This window comes from Rhinopithecus bieti, unplaced genomic scaffold (assembly GCF_001698545.2).
Source record: "Rhinopithecus bieti isolate Rb0 unplaced genomic scaffold, ASM169854v2 scaffold_6933, whole genome shotgun sequence".
Lineage (NCBI taxonomy): Eukaryota > Metazoa > Chordata > Mammalia > Primates > Cercopithecidae > Rhinopithecus > Rhinopithecus bieti.
Window position 1 is genome coordinate 1185700 of NW_016805426.1, and position 18595 is coordinate 1204294.

General features: G+C 44.7%; 1 protein-coding gene across 5 annotated transcripts in view; it reads right to left on the reverse strand.

Annotated features, from left to right (window-relative positions):
* Positions 1–12571: 12571 nt before the first annotated feature.
* The window catches only part of PRKCQ (protein kinase C theta), a 155253-nt gene continuing 149229 nt past the window's right edge, over positions 12572–18595 (reverse strand). For all 5 annotated transcript variants that reach the window (XM_017872473.1, XM_017872472.1, XM_017872475.1 and 2 more), the window contains exons 17-18: positions 16267–16395; positions 12572–13788 (exon numbers count right to left, since the gene is read on the reverse strand). In XM_017872473.1, coding sequence (XP_017727962.1) covers positions 13633–13788; positions 16267–16395 — 285 coding nt within the window. In that variant the 3' untranslated portion in view covers positions 12572–13632. The remainder of the gene's footprint in view (positions 13789–16266; positions 16396–18595) is intronic.

Below are 18595 nucleotides of genomic sequence, written 5' to 3' on the forward strand. Positions count from 1 at the left end.
GCCATTCTTCTGCCTCAGCCTCCCAAGTAGCTGGGACTACAGGTGCCAGCCACCTCGCCCGGCTAGCTTTTTTGTATTTTTTTTAGTAGAGATGGGGTTTCACCGTGTTAGCCAGGATGGTCTCGAACTCCTGACCTTGTGATCCGCCCGTCTCGGCCTCCCAAAGTGCTGGGATTACAGGCTTGAGCCACCGCGCCTGGCCGTCCTCCAACTTTCAAGTATGACGAAGACTTTATTTTTTAAATTTTAATTAATTAATTCTTTTTTTTGAGACAGAATCTCGCTCTGTCACCCAGGCTGGAGTGCGGTGGTGCAATCTCCAATCACTGCAACCTCTGTCTCCTGGGTTCAAGCAATTCTCAAATTTCAGCCTCCTGAGTAGCTGGTACTACAGTTATGAGCCACCATGCCCAGCTAATTTTTGTATTTTTAGTAGAGATGGCGTTTTGCCATGTTGGCCATGTTGGTCTTCAACTCCTGAGCTCAAGTGATCCATCTGTCTTGGCCTCCCAAAGTGCTGGAATTACAGGTGTGAGCCACCGTGCCCAGCCTGATGAAGACTTTAAATCCACAAACCCAATAAGTTCAATGAACCCCGAGCACAAGAAACATGAAGAAAACGACACCAACACATACTGTAATCAAATTTCTTAAACTTAGTGATAAACAGAAAATCTTAATCCCAAGAAAATACCTATATACACACCTACTCAAAATTTACAGGAAATTTCAGCTCATCTGTGAACTTCAGGTTAAGAACTTTCTAATTTAGTTTAAGGAGGTGAAGGTGTGAGAACAAGCTTGTGGCAAGAGGGAGGGAACAAGTCATACTGGACATGAGTGGCTAAAGTTTGATCACTGCCATTGTAGAATTCCCTCTGTGCTGCGAACCCCAGAACCATATGTTTCTGTGTGCTGTTCTGGGATTGTTGGGGTCAAGTTATAAATGAAGCCCCATTGTTGACAATTGCTGCTAACGTTTCTCTCTCTCTCTCTCTCTCTCTCTCTCTCTCTCTCTCTCTCTCTCTCTTTCTTTCTTTTTTTTTGAGACAGAGTCTCTCGCTGTGTTGCCCAGGTTGGAGTGTAGTGGTGTGATCTCAGCTCACTGCAACCTCCGCCTCCTGGGTTCAAGAGATTCTCCTGCCTCAGTCTCCCAAGTAGTTGGGATTACAGGTGCTGCCACCATGCTCGGCTAATTTTTTGTATTTTTAGTAGAGATGGGGTTTCACCATATTGGTTAGGCTGGTCTCGAATTCCTGACCTCAGGTGATCTGCCCAACTCGACCTCTCAAAGTGATGGGATTACAGGCATAAGCCACCATGCCTATCCTGTTTTCTTCTTTTGAAAAAGGAATGGACCACTTTATAGAATACTTGGCAAATAAATCTGTGGGGATCAAATATTTATTAGGGTATAGACGTTTGGATTCTTGATATGATTGACCAGACATACAATGAGTGCAAAATGCAAAGATTCCTTTTTTTCCAACACTTAATTGAATTTTTTATTTCAATAGTTTTTTTAGGGTACAGGTGGTTTTTGGTTACATGGATAAGTTCTTTAGTGGTAATTTCTGAGATTTTGGTGCACCCATTACCTGAGCAGTGTGCACTGTACCTGCTGTGTAGACTTTTGTCCCTCAGGCCCCCCCCACCCTTCCCCTTGAGTCCCTAAAGTCCATCATTTCATTTTTATGCCTTTGCATCCTCATAGCTTAGCTCCCACTTATAAATGAAAACATGCGATGTTTGGTTTTCCATTCCTGAGTTACTTCACTTATAATGATGGCCTCCAGCTCCATCCAAGTTGCTGCAAAAGACATTATGTCATTCCTTTTTATGACTGAGTAGTATGCCATGGTGTATATAGACCACATTTTCTTTATCCACTCGTTGGTTGATGGGCACTTAAGTTGGTTTCATATTTTTGCAATTGTGAATTGTGCTGCTATGAGCATGCATGTGCAAATGTCTTTTTCATGGAACGACTTTTTTCCCTTTGGGTACACACCCAGTAGTGGGATTGCTGGATTGAATGGTAGTCCTACTTTTGGTTCTTCAAGGAATCTCCACACTGTTTTCCATAGTGGTTGTACCAGTTCACCTTTCCACCAGCAGTATGAAAGTGTTGTCTTTTCACCACATCCATGCCAACATCTATTATTTTTTGACTTTCAAATTATGGTCATTCTTGCAGGAGTAAGGTGGCAAGATTCTTCTTTTTATTTCACTCTGGGATTTGGTCATTTTATAGCCTGACCTGGTCAGCAGGTTCAACTTTCCTCTTGATAAATTCGCCATCACAGACACCACTCCTGAAATGTATTCTTAAAGGAAATACAAGTTTGGGACACTAGAGGTCTCCACTTCACCATATACCAAGGTTATCTCAGGGACACCTGCCAAGCACAATTTCCATGGCAACATGAAATAGGTGGCTTGTCCTTAAGTGGGAGGAGGAGAGGGTTGAGGAGGAAGACAGGGTGACAGCAGGGGCAGTTAAAAGTGGGTAGTTTCCAATTTCTGTTGGGTGGATGTCCTCCGTTGTTATTTTGAAATACAGACTGAAATTTGAGTAGGCTTTGCTGGAGTTAGATTTTCCACTTGTTTTTCAGATTTGTATCTTTGCTTGGACACCCAAAGCTTCTTAAAGCCTGCAGCACTGGAAAAACACCAAACCCAAAACAAAAAACAATAACCGTGTGGTGATTACTACATGCACCTGCAGAGAAATTCTTTTCTTTTTAGATTTTACTTTGATAGTCCACATTTCAAGTTCAATTTCAGTCAGACCCCAAATTCGAATTGACATAACTATTCTGATGGTCAGAATGCATGCAATCTAAAATGATGCTAGTGTGATGCTCAGAATGTATTGATCCATCCATGCTTGTCCTGGCATCTTCCCCGATGGTGGCTGCCTTAGACCCTGAGCTTCCAGTGTTGCCTTAGTGGGACGATAGAGTGGCCACGTGAATATTCAGGTGAGAGTATCCAGCCAGGTGAGCAGCCAGGACATGTGCTGGGAGAAGGGAAGCAGTGAGTTCTGTTGGAGTCCTTCCTGTCACTCCGTGGCCCTTGGCTCTCCAGTGGCTGAAGTAACTTCAGATTTTTAACGTCCTTCCTACATCGGCTTCTCAACACTGCTTGCTTCCAGCGAAAGTCCCTTCACTTCCACCATCTCCCAGAGGCATGCCTTTTTTCATCATCTCCCAAAGGCGCGTCTCCTTCCACCATCTTCCAGACATGCATCTCCTTCCTCCATCTCCCGGAAGTGTGCCTTCTTCCACCCTCTCCCGGAGGTGCTCCTTCTTCCATCATCTCCCAGATGCCCGTCTTCTTGTCTTATGAGCCTCCTCAGGCTTCTCCAAAGTTCATTTCTTCTGAAAGCGTATTTGACAGCAAGAGTTCTAACCGACTTTTTCCAAATAGCAGCATCCTTGTTTTAAAATTCATTACGTGTTGCTGTTTGTATTTTAAAATATCATCTGTGAAGTCACAGAACCTTTGGATGTATTAAAAAGAAAGGAAAGGATGCATCTCTAAAACCTCTGAGGCTTGGGAAAAAATTCTTAGATCACTAAACTTTCTTGACATTCGTCTCCTGCCAGAGGATGCTGGTGAACGACAAAGAGCTGGCAGGGAAGGCTTAGGACGCTGGTGAGAATCCGTGCTCCTTCATGACAGAGGTCAGTCTGGGCCGGCTCTGACGTCCCCGGGAGGCGGAAAGCAAAGCAAAGTCTGGTTCCTTCTTTGTTTCCATCCTTTCCTCCCCTGCTTTCTCCCCCTCTCATGTGTAACTACAGGAAAGAGGAAGGAAAACCTGCCCACCACTCCTTAAGAGACTTTCCCAATCCTCACCTGACCCCTGGCTTTGAGCTCAGGAGCCCTCAGTGCTCCTCTCCACCAAAACTCCTGTGGCTAATTACAGGACTGTAGAGTCAGAGGGAGGCCTGGGGCTTCATAACTGAAACCTCATAACTGAAACCTCAGGCTCAAAAACCCTCTAAATGTGTCTGACAAAGTTATATTTCCTGTACTTTTTCAGTCCCAGCTCAAGGAACTGCCAACCTTCCAGGGAGAGAGCCTGTCTATCTGTCTATCAATCAATCATCTATCTACATACCTACCTGTCTATCAATCAATCTATCATCCATCTATCTACCTATATATCATCTATCTATTCTGTCAATCATCTGTCTCCATATTATTTGTTTATCCATCTATCACTCATCCATCCATCCATCTGTCCATTCATTTATTTTATCTCTATATCATCTTTATCTAACATCCTATCTATCTATCTATCTACAATCCATTTATCTACCTATCATCTATCATCCCATCTATCTCTATGTATCATCTATCTATTCTATCAATCATCTACCTCTGTATTACTTTTCTACCCATCTATCATCCACCCATTCGTCCATTTATCTCCTTTCTATATCTATTTATCCATTATCTATCTATCTATCTATCTATCTATCTATCTATCTATCTATCTGTCTATCTATCTATCTATCTATGTCTATTTCTATCTTTGTATTTATCATCAAATCTATTTATATGTGTGTGTACATATGTGTATACGTGTGTGTACATATACATTAAATGTTTGTGTATTCAAAGTAATAAATACACATCTTTTAAAAACCCTGTAGCTGTTTCTCCTTACTATATCTTAAGTAGATTTGTATTTTGCTCTTTCCTAATGTTTAAATTTTGAGATGATGTTAGGGCTTTCTGTTGAGGAAGATGATAGTTTATTTAATCAATTCCCCATAGACATACCCTCTGTGCTCTTCCATTCTCTCAGTCAGGTTATAACTCTCAGTTCGATTAATTTGGCATTTACCTCATCACTACTCACAATGGATCCATTTAATGTATTATAATTATCTTTGCATTTTTGAACAAAGTATTCTTTTATTTGGAATTGATAAAGTAGTTATTAATATGCTTGGGTTTCTGTGTATCACCCACTCTCAAATCTCTGACAGAACCGAGATCTCCTTTTTTTTTTTTTGAGACAGACTCTTGTTCTGTCGCCCAGGTTGGAGTGCAGTGGCGCCATCTTGGCTCGTTGCAACCTCCACCTCCTGGGTTCAAGTGACTCTCCTCAGTCAGCCTCCTGAGTGGCTGGGATTACAGGTGCATGCCACCATGCCTGGCTAATTTTTGTATTTTTAGTAGAGATGGGGTTTCGCCATGTTGACCAGGCTGGTCTTTAACTCCTGACTTCAGGTGATCTGCCCTCCTTGGCCTCCCAAAGTTCTAGGATTACAGCTGTGAGCCACCGTGCCTGGCCAAAATCTCCTTTTTTTTTTTTTTTTTTTTTTTTAAGGTAGAGTCCCACTCTGTCACCCAGGCGGGAGTGTAGTGGTACAATCTTGGCTCGCTGCAATCTTTACCTCCCAGGTTCAAGCGATTCTCCTGCTTCAGCCTCCTGAGTAGCTGGGATTATAGGTGCGCACCAGCATGCCTGACTAATTTTTGTGTTTTTAGTAGAGACGGGGTTTCACCATGTTGGTCAAGCTGGTCTTGAACTCCTGACCTCGTGATCCACTCACCTAGGCCTCAAAATCTCCTTTTAATACACTTAGACACACCATGCCTTTGAATCTGTGTGTTGTGTTTCTTCCCTGAGGGAGATTTGTGTGGACACTCCACTCCCTTGCTGTCTGACTGGGTGTTCTCTAGACTTTACCACTATGGCACGGCTGCTGGTGTTAACTTCTTTTCATGATCACTGCATGAACTTCCTTTGTTTCAGTCGCTCTTCCATGGGATCCTTGGTTTCCAGGTTCCTGCGTCTTTGTCTCTCTTGCTTCAGTTCCCTCCGCTGAGATGACCTATTTCTTCACTCCCACTTTTTTGGTAAAATATATCATCTCAATAGCAGGTACGCAGAGGATAATTTTTTTGAGAAATTGTTTGTCTGAAAGTGTCTCTGTAATATTCTAACATTTGAATCATAGATTGGCTAGTTATAGAATTGTATGTTCAAATTTATTTTCTCTTGGAATTTTGAAGATATCGTTCCAGTGTCTTGTAACTTTCTTTGTTACTATGAGCAGTCCAGTACCATTTTCCTGATCCATTGTGTGTGTCCTCTTTTGCTTTTTATGGGAGGCTTTCAGAACAACTTCTCTCTCTCTTCATCACTAGTGTTTTGACATTTTTAAAAATTATATTCTTTGGTGTAGATCTTTTTTTCATTTGTTTTATTGGACACCAAAATAGTCTGTTCACACTGAAAACCTATGTATTTCAGTTCTGAGAAATTTTCTTGTACAATGTCTTTCATGATTTTCTCCCCTCTGATCTCTTTTTTTCTCTCTAATTATTATTAATTAGACAGTGGATCTCAGAATTGAAACTTTAATTTGTTTATCTATTTTCCCAACATTTTTTAGCTCTAGTTTTTAATCTATTTTTTGGGAAGTTTCTTTAACGTTCTGAATTTTTATAGCCCCAGTCTAGTTCATGGATGTAATGTGAATGTAATATGACCTTAGTGTTTCTGAAGATAATAATTGTTGTAGCCTGGGCATGGTAGCTCGTGCCTGTAATCCCAGCACTTTGGGAGGCTAAGGGGGAAGGATCCCTTGAGCCCAAGAATTTGAGACCAGCCTAGGTAACAAAATGAGACCCTATCTCTACAAAAACTCAAAAAATTAATCAGGCATGGTGGTGCGCATCTGTGGTCCCAGCTACTTGGGAGGCTGAGATGGGAGAATTACCTGAGTCCAGGAGGTGGAGGCTGCTGTGAGCTATATTTGTGCCAATACACTCCATCCTGGGTGACAGTGAGGTCCTGTCTCAAAGAAAGAAAAATTCAGTTTTTTCATCTCAGCTACATTTCAAGCCCATGATAGCCCCACGTGGCTAGTGACTACCATACTGTGCAGTGCAAGTGTGGTACATTTCCATCAGAGCAGAAAGTTCTGTTAGGTGTGTCAGAATTCAGAGTTTGTGGGGCATTTTGTTCATGACTTCATTTCCACCAATGATATTAATTTGTCATATACTATAAGCAAGAGCCTAGGTGCACTTAAGCATTTTCGACAAATGAAGGTTGAATGACATCAAGACACACTGCACAACTGGGTCTTCCTTGATAGTTCCAGTAGAGAACGTGGTGCATAGATCAAGTCACTGCACCACGTGTGCTCATCTAACCATGCTGAACTCAGAAGGAACCACACCATGGTAGTTAAGACACATTGACATGGAGGGTAGTAGTTTAGTTTTAGCCTTGTGATATCATCATCACCATAAAATCAGTCTTGTTGCTGTCAGTGTTATTACTTTTGTAGTTTTCTTTGTATTAACTTTTACAAATTGTATCTTGCTTTTTTAGCTGTATAAGAAAATAAAGTAGAACTTTTATTTGTTCATTCTTCATATTTAGGTTTGATACCTCCTCTCTTTGTGATTAATCAGATATAATTATTTTTCCTATGAAAGTGGCCTCTAAATGATTTATGTTGGGATGCAGCAGTAAAATAACAATACTGTGTTAGTGGGTGCCTGTTCCACATTGGGCACTCTTGCAAGTGCTTTGCATAGATGATGTTATTCACTTATCTTATGGCTTGTGAGGCCGGCACTATTACTGTCCTTATTTTATTTTATTTTATTTATTTTTTAATCTTCATTTTAGAAAGGAGGAGACTGAAGCTGAGTGTTTAAGTGACTTGTCCAAGGTTATGCACCACATCGGGGGTGAAGTTGGGTGTGACCCGGGCAGCCTGACTCCATAACCCACTTGCTCTCCCTCCCCTTATGGTGATAGAGGGATGAGCTTTGTCATCAAATGGGCTTGGGATCTAGTTCCAGCTCTTCTTCTATGATTCTGGGCAAGATATGTAACCTTTCTAAACCTCAGTCCTTATTGATAAAATGGAGACAATGATGCTGTCCTCAGAGACTGTTGTCAGGGGTTAAATGAGGTAATATACACAAAGCACTTCACCCAGTATCTGGTAATTGCAAGAATTTTCCACAAGGAAAACTGAGCTCTCCTCCTGCCCTCTGGGAGTAGGGCAGTTGGTGCATTCCAACAGCATATTTTATAGTCAAAGCTTCATCCTCAGTAGAGTGAAGAAACGACATGGAAGGCAGAAGCTGGGGACAGAAAAAAGGTTCCCTGGCTGGGCATTTCCTTCCTGTCCTCATGGTGAGACATCATTGATCACTGTGGTCCCTGCACCTCTCAGATGACCCCCTGGTGGGAGTTGCTGCCAACCTCTGAGGATCTTCTCAGACAGTGAGTTGGGTGCTGTACAGAAACAACCTTGGGTGGCGCCTACTCCATTTCCAAATATCTCTTGACTCTGAGAGTTTGACTAAGCTCTTCACTATGCATATTTCAGAGGACAAATAGAGGCAGGAGGCATCCCTGGGCAGCAGCAGCTGGCGTGGTCAGCAAAGGCCTCGTGCAGGAGGCTGGTGCTGCAGCCAGGCCTGGGGTCGGTTGGCTTTGGGGTTGTTTATGAGATGTGCTGGCCCTTTCAGGCTGGTAGGAGAGAATGAGTAAAAGTCCTAGAGCAGGAGCAGACATCAGGCATGTAGGGAACAATGAATCAGCCAGCCTGGTGCTCACAGCAGTGTGGTGTCTTGCTCTGATATACACACACAGGCACACGCATGCCCCAGAGACACACTCAGTCTCTTTGGGTTTAGGACTTACTTAGGACACAGGGAGAAACAAGGAAGTCGGGGCTCGTCCCCTCATCACTGACCCTCCAGGAGACTGAGCAGATGGCACTGAGGGAAGGAGAGTGGCCAGTGGCTTCATTCCCCCACTGCATTCGGCTGGGGGCTGCTGCCCATGAGCATGGCTCCCTGAGTCAGAGAGAACAACACAGGACTGACTGGAGGGCTGCCTGCAAGACTCCCAGCACCTTGGGGACCCCTCAGTAACTCCGGGAAGTGAGAGCAACTTACTGGAAGTTGCTGGTCTTAGCCCTCCTTGAGCCACCCACACTGCGGTGGCAGGATGACCCTGTGTCTCTGCTGTAGTGACCGCCCCTACCTCCTGGCTTCTGCTGCCCATCCCTTTGGCTGCCTTGTGGCCTTTACCAAATGCCTTTTTTCTTCGCCAACTGTTTCTACCTCTGTCTAAAATTCTTCAGGAGAGAGGACCTGATACCCAAGTCTGGTTAATCCTGTAGTGCCTGTAGGACAAAGCAGTTTCCACCAGGCGCCACACAGACAGAGGATTGTAGAGAGGTGCTCACCCACATCCTATTCACCCCCTCACTCAACAAATGCACATGATGGCGGAGTGTCTGCCAGGGTGGCAGGCTCGGTGGTAAAGAGTGTGGTCCCCCACGTGCAAGAAATCTCCTGTGGAGCTGTGGCACCAAGAGCAACATCACTGTCGCTCTAGGGCTTGTCTGTGTGTAAACAAGCAAAATTCTCGGGACAAAGCCAAACCAAACCAACACCTTTATTATTTGCGCCCACCATCCATTCAGACCTGCTCTGTGAGCTCATTCTTCCAAACTTTGGCTGAAATCTCAAAGGTCTCGTGAGCTTTCCGGTGACATTAGACATGTCCTTCAGTTCCTCCCTCAAGACTCATTTCTGCAACTTACATGTGCAGTGCCATGAATAATTGAAAACTGATTTAAAGTTGACCCTGTCCTCTCATCTAGTTCAAGAGGGCAGTGCTGGTGGCTTGCAGTGGGGAAGGCACGTGGTCAGCGTCTTCGCATTTTCCATCCGCCCATGCTCAGTCCTCTCCTTCCGCAGGCCGATGACCATGGTTTCTGCTCCCTCCCCCAAGTTGGGAAAGGACAGAGAAAGAGGAGAGAGGTGGCAGGAGAAGGCTTCCTTGATTTGCATTGTTGTGAGTGGGTTCTGGGATGTTCCGGGTCTGTGGGTGTTTAAGGCTGACACTTCCTCTCGTGGCCATCCTTGATGGGTCCATCGGAGACAGAGGCTCTGAGAGCTCGGATCCCTGCCTGCATTTTTATAATGTAACGAAGGCATTTCTTCTTCTCTGGCTGGTTTGTGACTTCTTCCTCTCCCCTAAGCGTGGTCTTGCTGGACAGGATCTGAGAAAACCCTGGTCAACGCTCTCTCTGTGGCCAGTCTCTTGTGCACCTGGCTCTCTCTCTCTCTGTGGCCAGCCCCTCTTGCACAGGGAGTCTGTCTCTCTCTCTCTGTGGCCAGCCTCCCCAGCCTCTTGTGCACAAGAAGCTCTCAGGCCTCATTTGTCAGCATGTGCAGAAGTGGTAAAGGGTCTATCTAAAGAGCCAAACTCTCAGTCTGTATCTTCCAAAAAGAAGCACTGGTCTCTCTTTTTCCAAAACCTTTAACTACACCCCAAGGTGAAGTTCTCATTTCTATTGGCAAGGTTGAGTCTAGGCTAAGGAACAATGTGGAGGGGAACTGGGAGTGGTGGTGAGAGGACCGGGATTGAAGAGGCCGGCCCCCCGAGCCATTTTCCCTAGAAGCAGGACGGGTAAGCCCGGTGTGACCCTGAACTAGGGAGTCCACTTAAAACTCTACTGAACAATAATCATTAGATGCTGATGAATGGATGTTGCTGAAACCCTGCACCCTGGAATGAAGCAAGATCTGATGCTAGGAGTTCTGGGTTCAAGTCTCCACTGCTCAACCTTCTAGTGTAACCTTTTATGATCTCCCTGGGCCTCAGGTCTCTCCACTTATTTTTTATTTTATTTTTTTTTTTGAGATGGAGTCTTGCTCTGTTGCCCAGGCTGGAGTGCAGTGGCATAATCTCAACTCACTGCAAACTTCGCCTCCTGGGTTTAAGGGATTCTCCTGCCTCACCCTCCTGAGTAGCTGGGGTTACAGGCACATGGCACCATGCCCTGCTAATTTTTGTATTTTTAGTAGAGATGGGTTTCACCGTGTTGGTCAGGCTGGTCTCAAACTCCTAACTTCGTGATCCACCCACCTTGGCCTCCCAAAGTGCTGGGATTACAGGCATGAGTCACCGCACCTGGCCAGGCCTCTCCTCTATTAAATAGGGATATTAATAAGCAATTTCAGAGGACCCCTGAAAGAATAGAAGGGAGTAATAAGTACTTCTCACACTCAGAAATACGAAGCAAATAGTAACCTTGTTAGTCATCTGATGGATTCACACAGGTGACATTTATTAAAAACAAATGATGAGGCCTGTAATCGCAGCACTTTGGGAGACTGAGGCAGGAGGATCACTTGAGTTCAGGAGTTCAAGATCAGCCTAGGAAACATAGGGAGACCCTGTCTCTAATTCAAAAAAATAAAAAAAAAGAAAACAAACAAAACCAGATGATGAATAGACATTATTTTGGTCTGGTGGAGGGGGGAAAAGTTGTGTTGGTTCCTGTTTCTAAGAGCCCACAGTCTTCACTTATTTGTCTCCTGGTGGAGGTCCTGTTGGGGTCTCTGAGTGTCAGGAGGATGCTGGGTGCTGGAGCAGGGGTATGTGGGAGCCCAGAGTGAGGAGAGGATGGTTGGAAGGAAAGTGGGGTAGAGCTGCCCCCAGGCCTGCAGCGAGTGGAATCCATGAGTGTCTGTTGTGGAAAGTGTTGCTCACTGACCTTTCAGCTTCGCAGGATTTTGATTCAGATTAGAACCAGAAAGTGCTCTAGTGAGAAAGGACTTTAGATAGCATCTTCACCAACCCCATCACTTGGAGGCCCCGAAAGATGAAATGCCTTGTTGAGGGCTTCACAGCAAATGCAAAGCAGAGCAGAGATCAGAACAGAACAGGGGGCTCCCTGCCCTCCCCTGGCCCATCCAGGGCCTTGAAGGACCCTCTCCCTCCTTTAAGCAGGCGAATTTGGTAAACATGTGTGAGCATTTTCATTTGGAGCAAGGGGAGGACAAGTGTCGCCTTCTCACATAACTAGAGGTCTGTAGTCATGGTGCTACTTTCAGAACAAAGGGCCCAGACACCTGAATGGACACATCTGAAGACAGGTGCCCATCTCCATCTCCTTAAATGAGGTTACTCATGTTCATTTTAGGGAAGTGTCTATTTTAAAAAAATCACAAGAGCTCCATGTAGTCGGGAAAATGTCCCAGCACACCTGCAGACTGTCAACAGTCTGCTTATATTATTCTATTGTAAATATAATATCTAAAGTTATTTCCAGCCGTGTGATGAAGTAGGCTAGTGACTCCGAATATTATGCAGACTTGCTTTTCTTACAATTGCGTTAAAATCACCTGACTTCCTCACCCTTTGGCTTACTCTACTCCTGCCTCAGCCTCCCAGGTAGCCTCCCAGGTAGCTGAGATTACAGGCACCTGCCACGACACCTGGCTAATTTTTGTATTTTAGTAGAGACAGGGTTTCACCATGTTGGCCAGGCTGGTCTCGAACTCTTGACCTCAGGTGATCGGCCCCCATTGGCCTTCCAAAGTGCTGGGATTACAGGCATGAGCCATTGTGCCCAGCCAATCCCCCAATTATAAAACATCATCTCAATGCTAGCTACATTTTGAGGACTGACACAGCAGAAGCAAGTTCTTGTGGGGGACAAGCGGGGAAGTAAATGATTAAGAGGACTCTTGTTGTTGTTTTTTTTTTTTTTTAATTCCATTTTACACATCCACCTGTTTGTCATTAAGTCACATTTAATCAAAATATACACACAGCACAAATACTTTTAAAATGTATGGTTGGAATTCTGATTAAACTCGACTGACTGCTGCAAACAGCATGCACGGGTCATTGATCTTGAATGATGCCTATGGAGGGGCTTAAGAATCATGAAATCACCAGTCATGGCACGAGAAGGGGCTGAGGTTCTTTTCCCAGGAGACTTATGCATGTCATTTATTTTCTTGTTATAATGTGAGGATGGCAGTGAACGACTCCACCGACACTGGGGTCTGCTGAGAATGGGCGGATAGAAAGGTTTCACTGGCAAGGGTGAAATGATACTATCTTTGGGGAGCTCTAAATATCATTTCTATCTTGACAAGATAACCAGCGAAGGTGTCTAGCAAACCTTCCCTCTCACTTTCCACTGTCCTCTTGACCATGGATTTCACGGTTAATCAGGATAAATGGATTTGTAGATCTCAAGTTACAAGCTACGTTTATTGTAAAGAATTCCCATAAAAACCTATCCAGGGTTGGTCCCCCAGCCGTGTACACATCCACAGATAGGAATAGAATAAAACGGGTTAGTGACTACTCGTCTACGGCTGAGTGAGATCCACTACGAGACCAGGCAATGGGGCCGTTTCAGTCTTGCGATGTCTGTATTCCATTTGCCCCCGATTCAACAAGCATTTCATTGATAAGCAGTTGGAGCCCAGGTGAAGAGTCATAATTTATTTCAGTATCAAGTTTTGAAACCTTTCCGAGTGCGGAGACCCATCTTTCAAGTAAATAACTATGGTTAGTTATGACCTAACTTCAGGAGCGTCTGTGAGACGTGTCAGGAGACGAGACACACGGCATCGTCATTAGTGAAGTGGACTTGGTTTCTGCTACAGATTAAAGTCCCATTGGGGGCGAACGGGTCTGAGCCTTTATTGTTGAGTGTTTCTTTCCTTTTCCAAGTTGAAAAAGGAACCCAAGCAGTGTCTCTTGAACCAGTCCCCAGAGAGAAGGCAAATTCCTTCCTGTCTCTGGAGGGGCAAGATTCAGGATATCAGCCGCTCCATCCCGGGGTTCATGAAGGAAAAGTTCCTGAACATATTCTGGTCCATGCTGTTGATCAGCGCTCTGTCAGCGAATGACAACCGAGGCTTCTCATTTAAGAATTCTTTGTCGAAATTGCTGCAGTCGTATGGTGATTTCTTGGTCAGAGTTTAAGGGAAGAAAGAAAGAGAAGCAAAATCAGTCAGTAAGTTCATGATTTTCACTTTTGTTATCTAGGCTGTGATCTGCGTATGGCAAAGTTGGCGTTTGCAGAGACACTAAATAGGGGCAGTGCCTATAGATGACCATGCACAGCTCTCATTGAACATGGCTACAATCCTGTGTCCTCGGCTTAATAATAATATAAATTCATAAATTCACAGAAAGACTACCACTGTAGACATTCAAATGGATCTAATGTTTCTAATTAATGGTTTACATGAAGCAGGGTTGGCGACCTTTGAAAAGGTGATCCGCCTGAATTTGACCTCTGTCTTTTTAGTTTTCATGGAACACAAGGTAGGGATAAGGGATGGTGGTGGGGAGAGGGAGTGAGGGTGTATGAACGGAGGGATGGGAAGAGAGAAGGATTTTCACAATTACATATTCCTGTTCTTTTATCGACATTCTTGGCTGTTGTCAGTCCCCTGGCCTTGTATTTTATTAGTAAATGTCTTGGGCTGTCTTTTTTAGATAACACAGACTGGGACAGAGTCCTTTCAGACCACTTGGTGCATTGTTTTTCATGGCAAAAAAACCAAAACCAAACAAAACAACAGAGAAAGGGAAAGCAAACATCTGTTTCATACATGCTGTTCAGTATGGTGGTCAATTCAGTGTCCCAAAATTGAGAACAACCATGATCAACAGAAAGTCCTATGAGCACAGAGAAGTGAAACGAAGAGCCAAGTCCCTCCCACCCTCCAAGGGCCCTGGGGCTGTGAGGTCAGCAGCAGCTCAGACCACAGGTCAGGGAAAGTTTCCTACTGGCAGAACTGGGAATGTCCTTTAGGATAAGCTTAGATCAAAGTTTTGATTTTTATGTGCAAAATATTAAGTCAATTTTAATCTGCAGTAGAAGGTGAGACATGGTTTAATAGTCCTGATAGCTAAAACAAGGTAAAATTTTATTTTATCACAAATGACTAACCCACGTATTAGATGTCGTACTATCACAAATAGTTAGAGTGCTTGAGGCTGGCCTGTTGGGCCCTTGGAACGTCCCTGGAGGTTGGGAGAGATGTTGAGAACAACTATTCTTGCCCTGGGAACGAGATGCACCTGCTTCTTCTGGCCATTCACTATCACGACTAATAGCCTGTGCATTTCTCGGGGGTGGACTCTGTTGGGAAGTCCATGAGCCTGGCCCCCTTTAGTGCACAGATGGCCCATGTCTACCCAGGCAGTCACTCCAGTATTCCCAGCAATCACGGGGAATGGTTAAGGCTGGCAGACCCACCACTTTGCTCTGCTCTTTTAAAAATTAATATTTTTAGAAATTGTGATATTCATAACTTCAAATGTGCTTTCTTAATGACTTTGTTGTTTTCTAAAAGTTTTATTTTGGAGACAGTGTCTCACTCTGTCACCAGGCTGGAGTGCAGCGGTGTGATCCCAGCTCACTGCATCCTCTTGGGCTCAAGTGATCCTCCTGTCTTGGCCTACTGAGTAGTTTGAACTACAGGCATGCACCACCAATCCCACTTAATTTTGTATTTTTTGTAGAGATGGAGTTTCGCTATGTTGTCTAGGCTAGTCTCAAACTTCTGGGCTCAGGCAATCCTCCCGCCTCAGCCTCCTGAGTAGCTGGGATTACAAGTGCCCGCAACCATGCCAGCTAATTTTTTTTTTTATTTTTAGTAGAGACACGGTTTCGCCACGTTGGCCAGGCTGGTCTCGAACTCCTGACCTCAGGTGATCCACCCGCCTCGGCCTCCCACAGTGCTAGGGTTACAGGTGTGAGCCACCATGCCCAGCCCAACCTTGCTTTATTTTTGACTTCAATTTATGGTGGCCCATCTCGCAGGTAAACCAGGTCATTCTGCCTTTGCTGATGTAGCTTAATGACTTTTGCCAGTGAGGACAGATATGAGGTGAAATGTACAGACCTATCTTTTTTAAAGCACCAATTTAGTTAGTTTCTCCCTTAAACCAAAGAACACCTAATGATTGCCGTCAGGAAATGTAATTACGTGAGCACTTTACAGATACTTTAATAAACATCGTGGAAAAAGCAGCTCCGAAATTCCTGATGTAGGATGCAGGGTTTATGTCCGAGTTTGGGTTACCCAGACTGGACCATTAAGTAGGTATGCGTCATGTGCAAAACTCCGTCTTGTTTAATAGTCATCCTCACAAATTCATATTCAACCTAAGGCATGGGCACACAGCAATCCATTCTTCATGCAGGTGCATGTTGATGACAGAGGTTAAATTTTGCAAACAAGAGTGACCTCCCCTCCCTGCCCCATCAGCCCAGTGACATGTGTTAGAGAAGTGTATTCCTCCTGGAGACTGGGGCCGGTGGGGAGTCGGGGCTCCGGCAGGGGTGGGCAGCTGCGGTGACTTGGACAAGCAGATGGCCCTGAGTGGAGGGAGAGTGGCTGACACCAAGCGGCCCATGAGCGAGTCCTTACCACTTTCGGCCGGAACGGGGGATCAATCTCCTTCCGTTCAAGTTCCTCCCAGTTGATCTCTCGAAACAAAGGGTGCTGGCGGATGTCTCCCCTCACGCCCAGCCTCTTCTCAGGTTCTCGCACAAAGAGCTGAAAGGGAGCAGAGGAGGAGCACTGAGGTCTCCAGGGATGAGCCTTTTGCGTCAGGAGGGTGTGGTGCTTCCCAGTGCACCAGCCCCTTCTATTCTAACCTCATTTTTCTACTTACCTTCATCAGGACTGACTAAAGTCAACCTGGTCCTGACACTCTCCCTTGAAGGAGCCTTTCTAAATTTGCTGGAGCCTGACACGTTATCTTCTGAGGTGCATAGACCTGATTGGAAACCAGCTTTGCCCCATGTTATTGATGGGACCTCAGGCAACTGACAGACCTGAGTCAGTTTCCTCACCTGTAAAGTGAGCCAAGTGCTCTCCTCACAGGGCTGATGTGATGATTAATGAGACAGCAACACACACACACACACACACAGACAGGCGTATGTGATAGCATACACACATGGACATAAACACATACACACTGGCACACACGCACACAAATGTGAGCATGCACACACAGACACACATATATATACATGAACACACACGTGCATACACATGCAGACAGGTGTATATAAATGCATACAGACATGAACACAAACACACACACTGACACACACACACAAATGTGAGCCCATGCACACGGACAGCCATACACACGCATATACACACATGTACATGATCACATGCACACACACGCATGCATTTATGCACTATAACTCCTGGTCTGTTAAACCCAACAGCATAGAGTCAGTGATAATTTATTTGTCATTTGATCGATTATCCATCAATCGAGTCTCATTTCTTACAAAGCTGCATTCTTAGAATGATTCCAGCATTGTGGGGACTCAGGTACAACAGAAACGAGTCCTGGCAGTCAGCTTTGGACTCTACAAGGCATCTGAGTGAAGAGAATTACCCTCAGCTCCTGCAAACCTGCTGGAGGAGTAATATTTAATTCAAGGTCCATCTAATAATTTCTGAGCTGGCACAAACGTACATTCCTCTTTGCGCTGTTCCTTCTCCTGTTCTTTCAAAGTGAACACTGGCAAGACAGGAAAGAAACTTGGATATTTTTCCAACGTAAATAAAACCTGTCAAGGGCATTAAGAAACAGGAGAGTCTAAACATTAACTTAGAAAAGTAACAGGTCCCCTGGGTGTCTGGAGTAGTGACCGGTTATTCTTACATCAGCTAGATGTTTATTTATGAAGTAACCACGAGTTATAGGGCATTTTAAGGAGCCTAAGTTTCTTTAAAACAGAAATGTTGGTGGAATGCAGTGATTTTCCAGGAGGCTTTCACAAGGGCTTGACTTCCATTCACACCTCAGTTGCAAGGGTCTCTTGTCTTTACTGCTCATAAACATAGCCAGCCTGCATGTTCTGAAATAGTGCTTCACTTATGTTATCTTAGTACTTGAAAATCTTCAAAGGCTCTGTTCTTCCAAAAAAATGTAAAGACCAAACAACATGCTATTGTAAAGTGAAGTTTTCTCCCTTTTTTAAGAGAGTAGGAGAATCTCTTTTGAAGTCCCGGGTGAAATGTTTGGGCAATCACCCAGTGTATCTGACTGGCAAATCCTTGGCACAGTCTCAACTTCCTCTCTCCCGCTTACTATGTGGAGGCCACTGAGGACTCTCTAAGGAAACTTGGGGTTCCGAAGTATCCAATTAGAAAGCCACTGCATGGTGGAAATAACATGACAGTCATCCTAGAGACTGACTACTCACGTCGCCTCGGGTAAGTTTTCTGAGTCTCAGTTTCCTCGTGTGTAAATGAAGGGCTGGACAAGGTGATCTCTAAGGTCTGGTGAGTTCTGACATCCTCGGGCCCTCGGCTGGCATTCGAGGCTCTCTGGAGTCTGACGCTGACTCACAGGACCTTCCATTCCCTGGACCCTCTCCAGTCCAGACATTTCTGCTCACGGAAAACACCACCTGCCTTCCTGTCTCTGTCCCTCACTAATGACATTTCCATCTTGCCATGAGATGCCCTCCTCTAGTCGACTCCCATTTCCCTCCCCTTATCTTTAAATTCTGCCCTATCTTTCCAGGCTCAGCTTTCACCCCCTTTTCCTTGTGAAAATTTCTTTGATTACCTCCACTGACAGGGAGCTCTCTCTCTTCTGTTCAAGTCATATTCAGAATTGATTACACCATCATACATCGTTCACATCTTTCATGATTCTTAAGATTGATACATCATCCACTCCAACCAATGTTCTTTGAGAGGCACTGTGCTAGATGCCTCC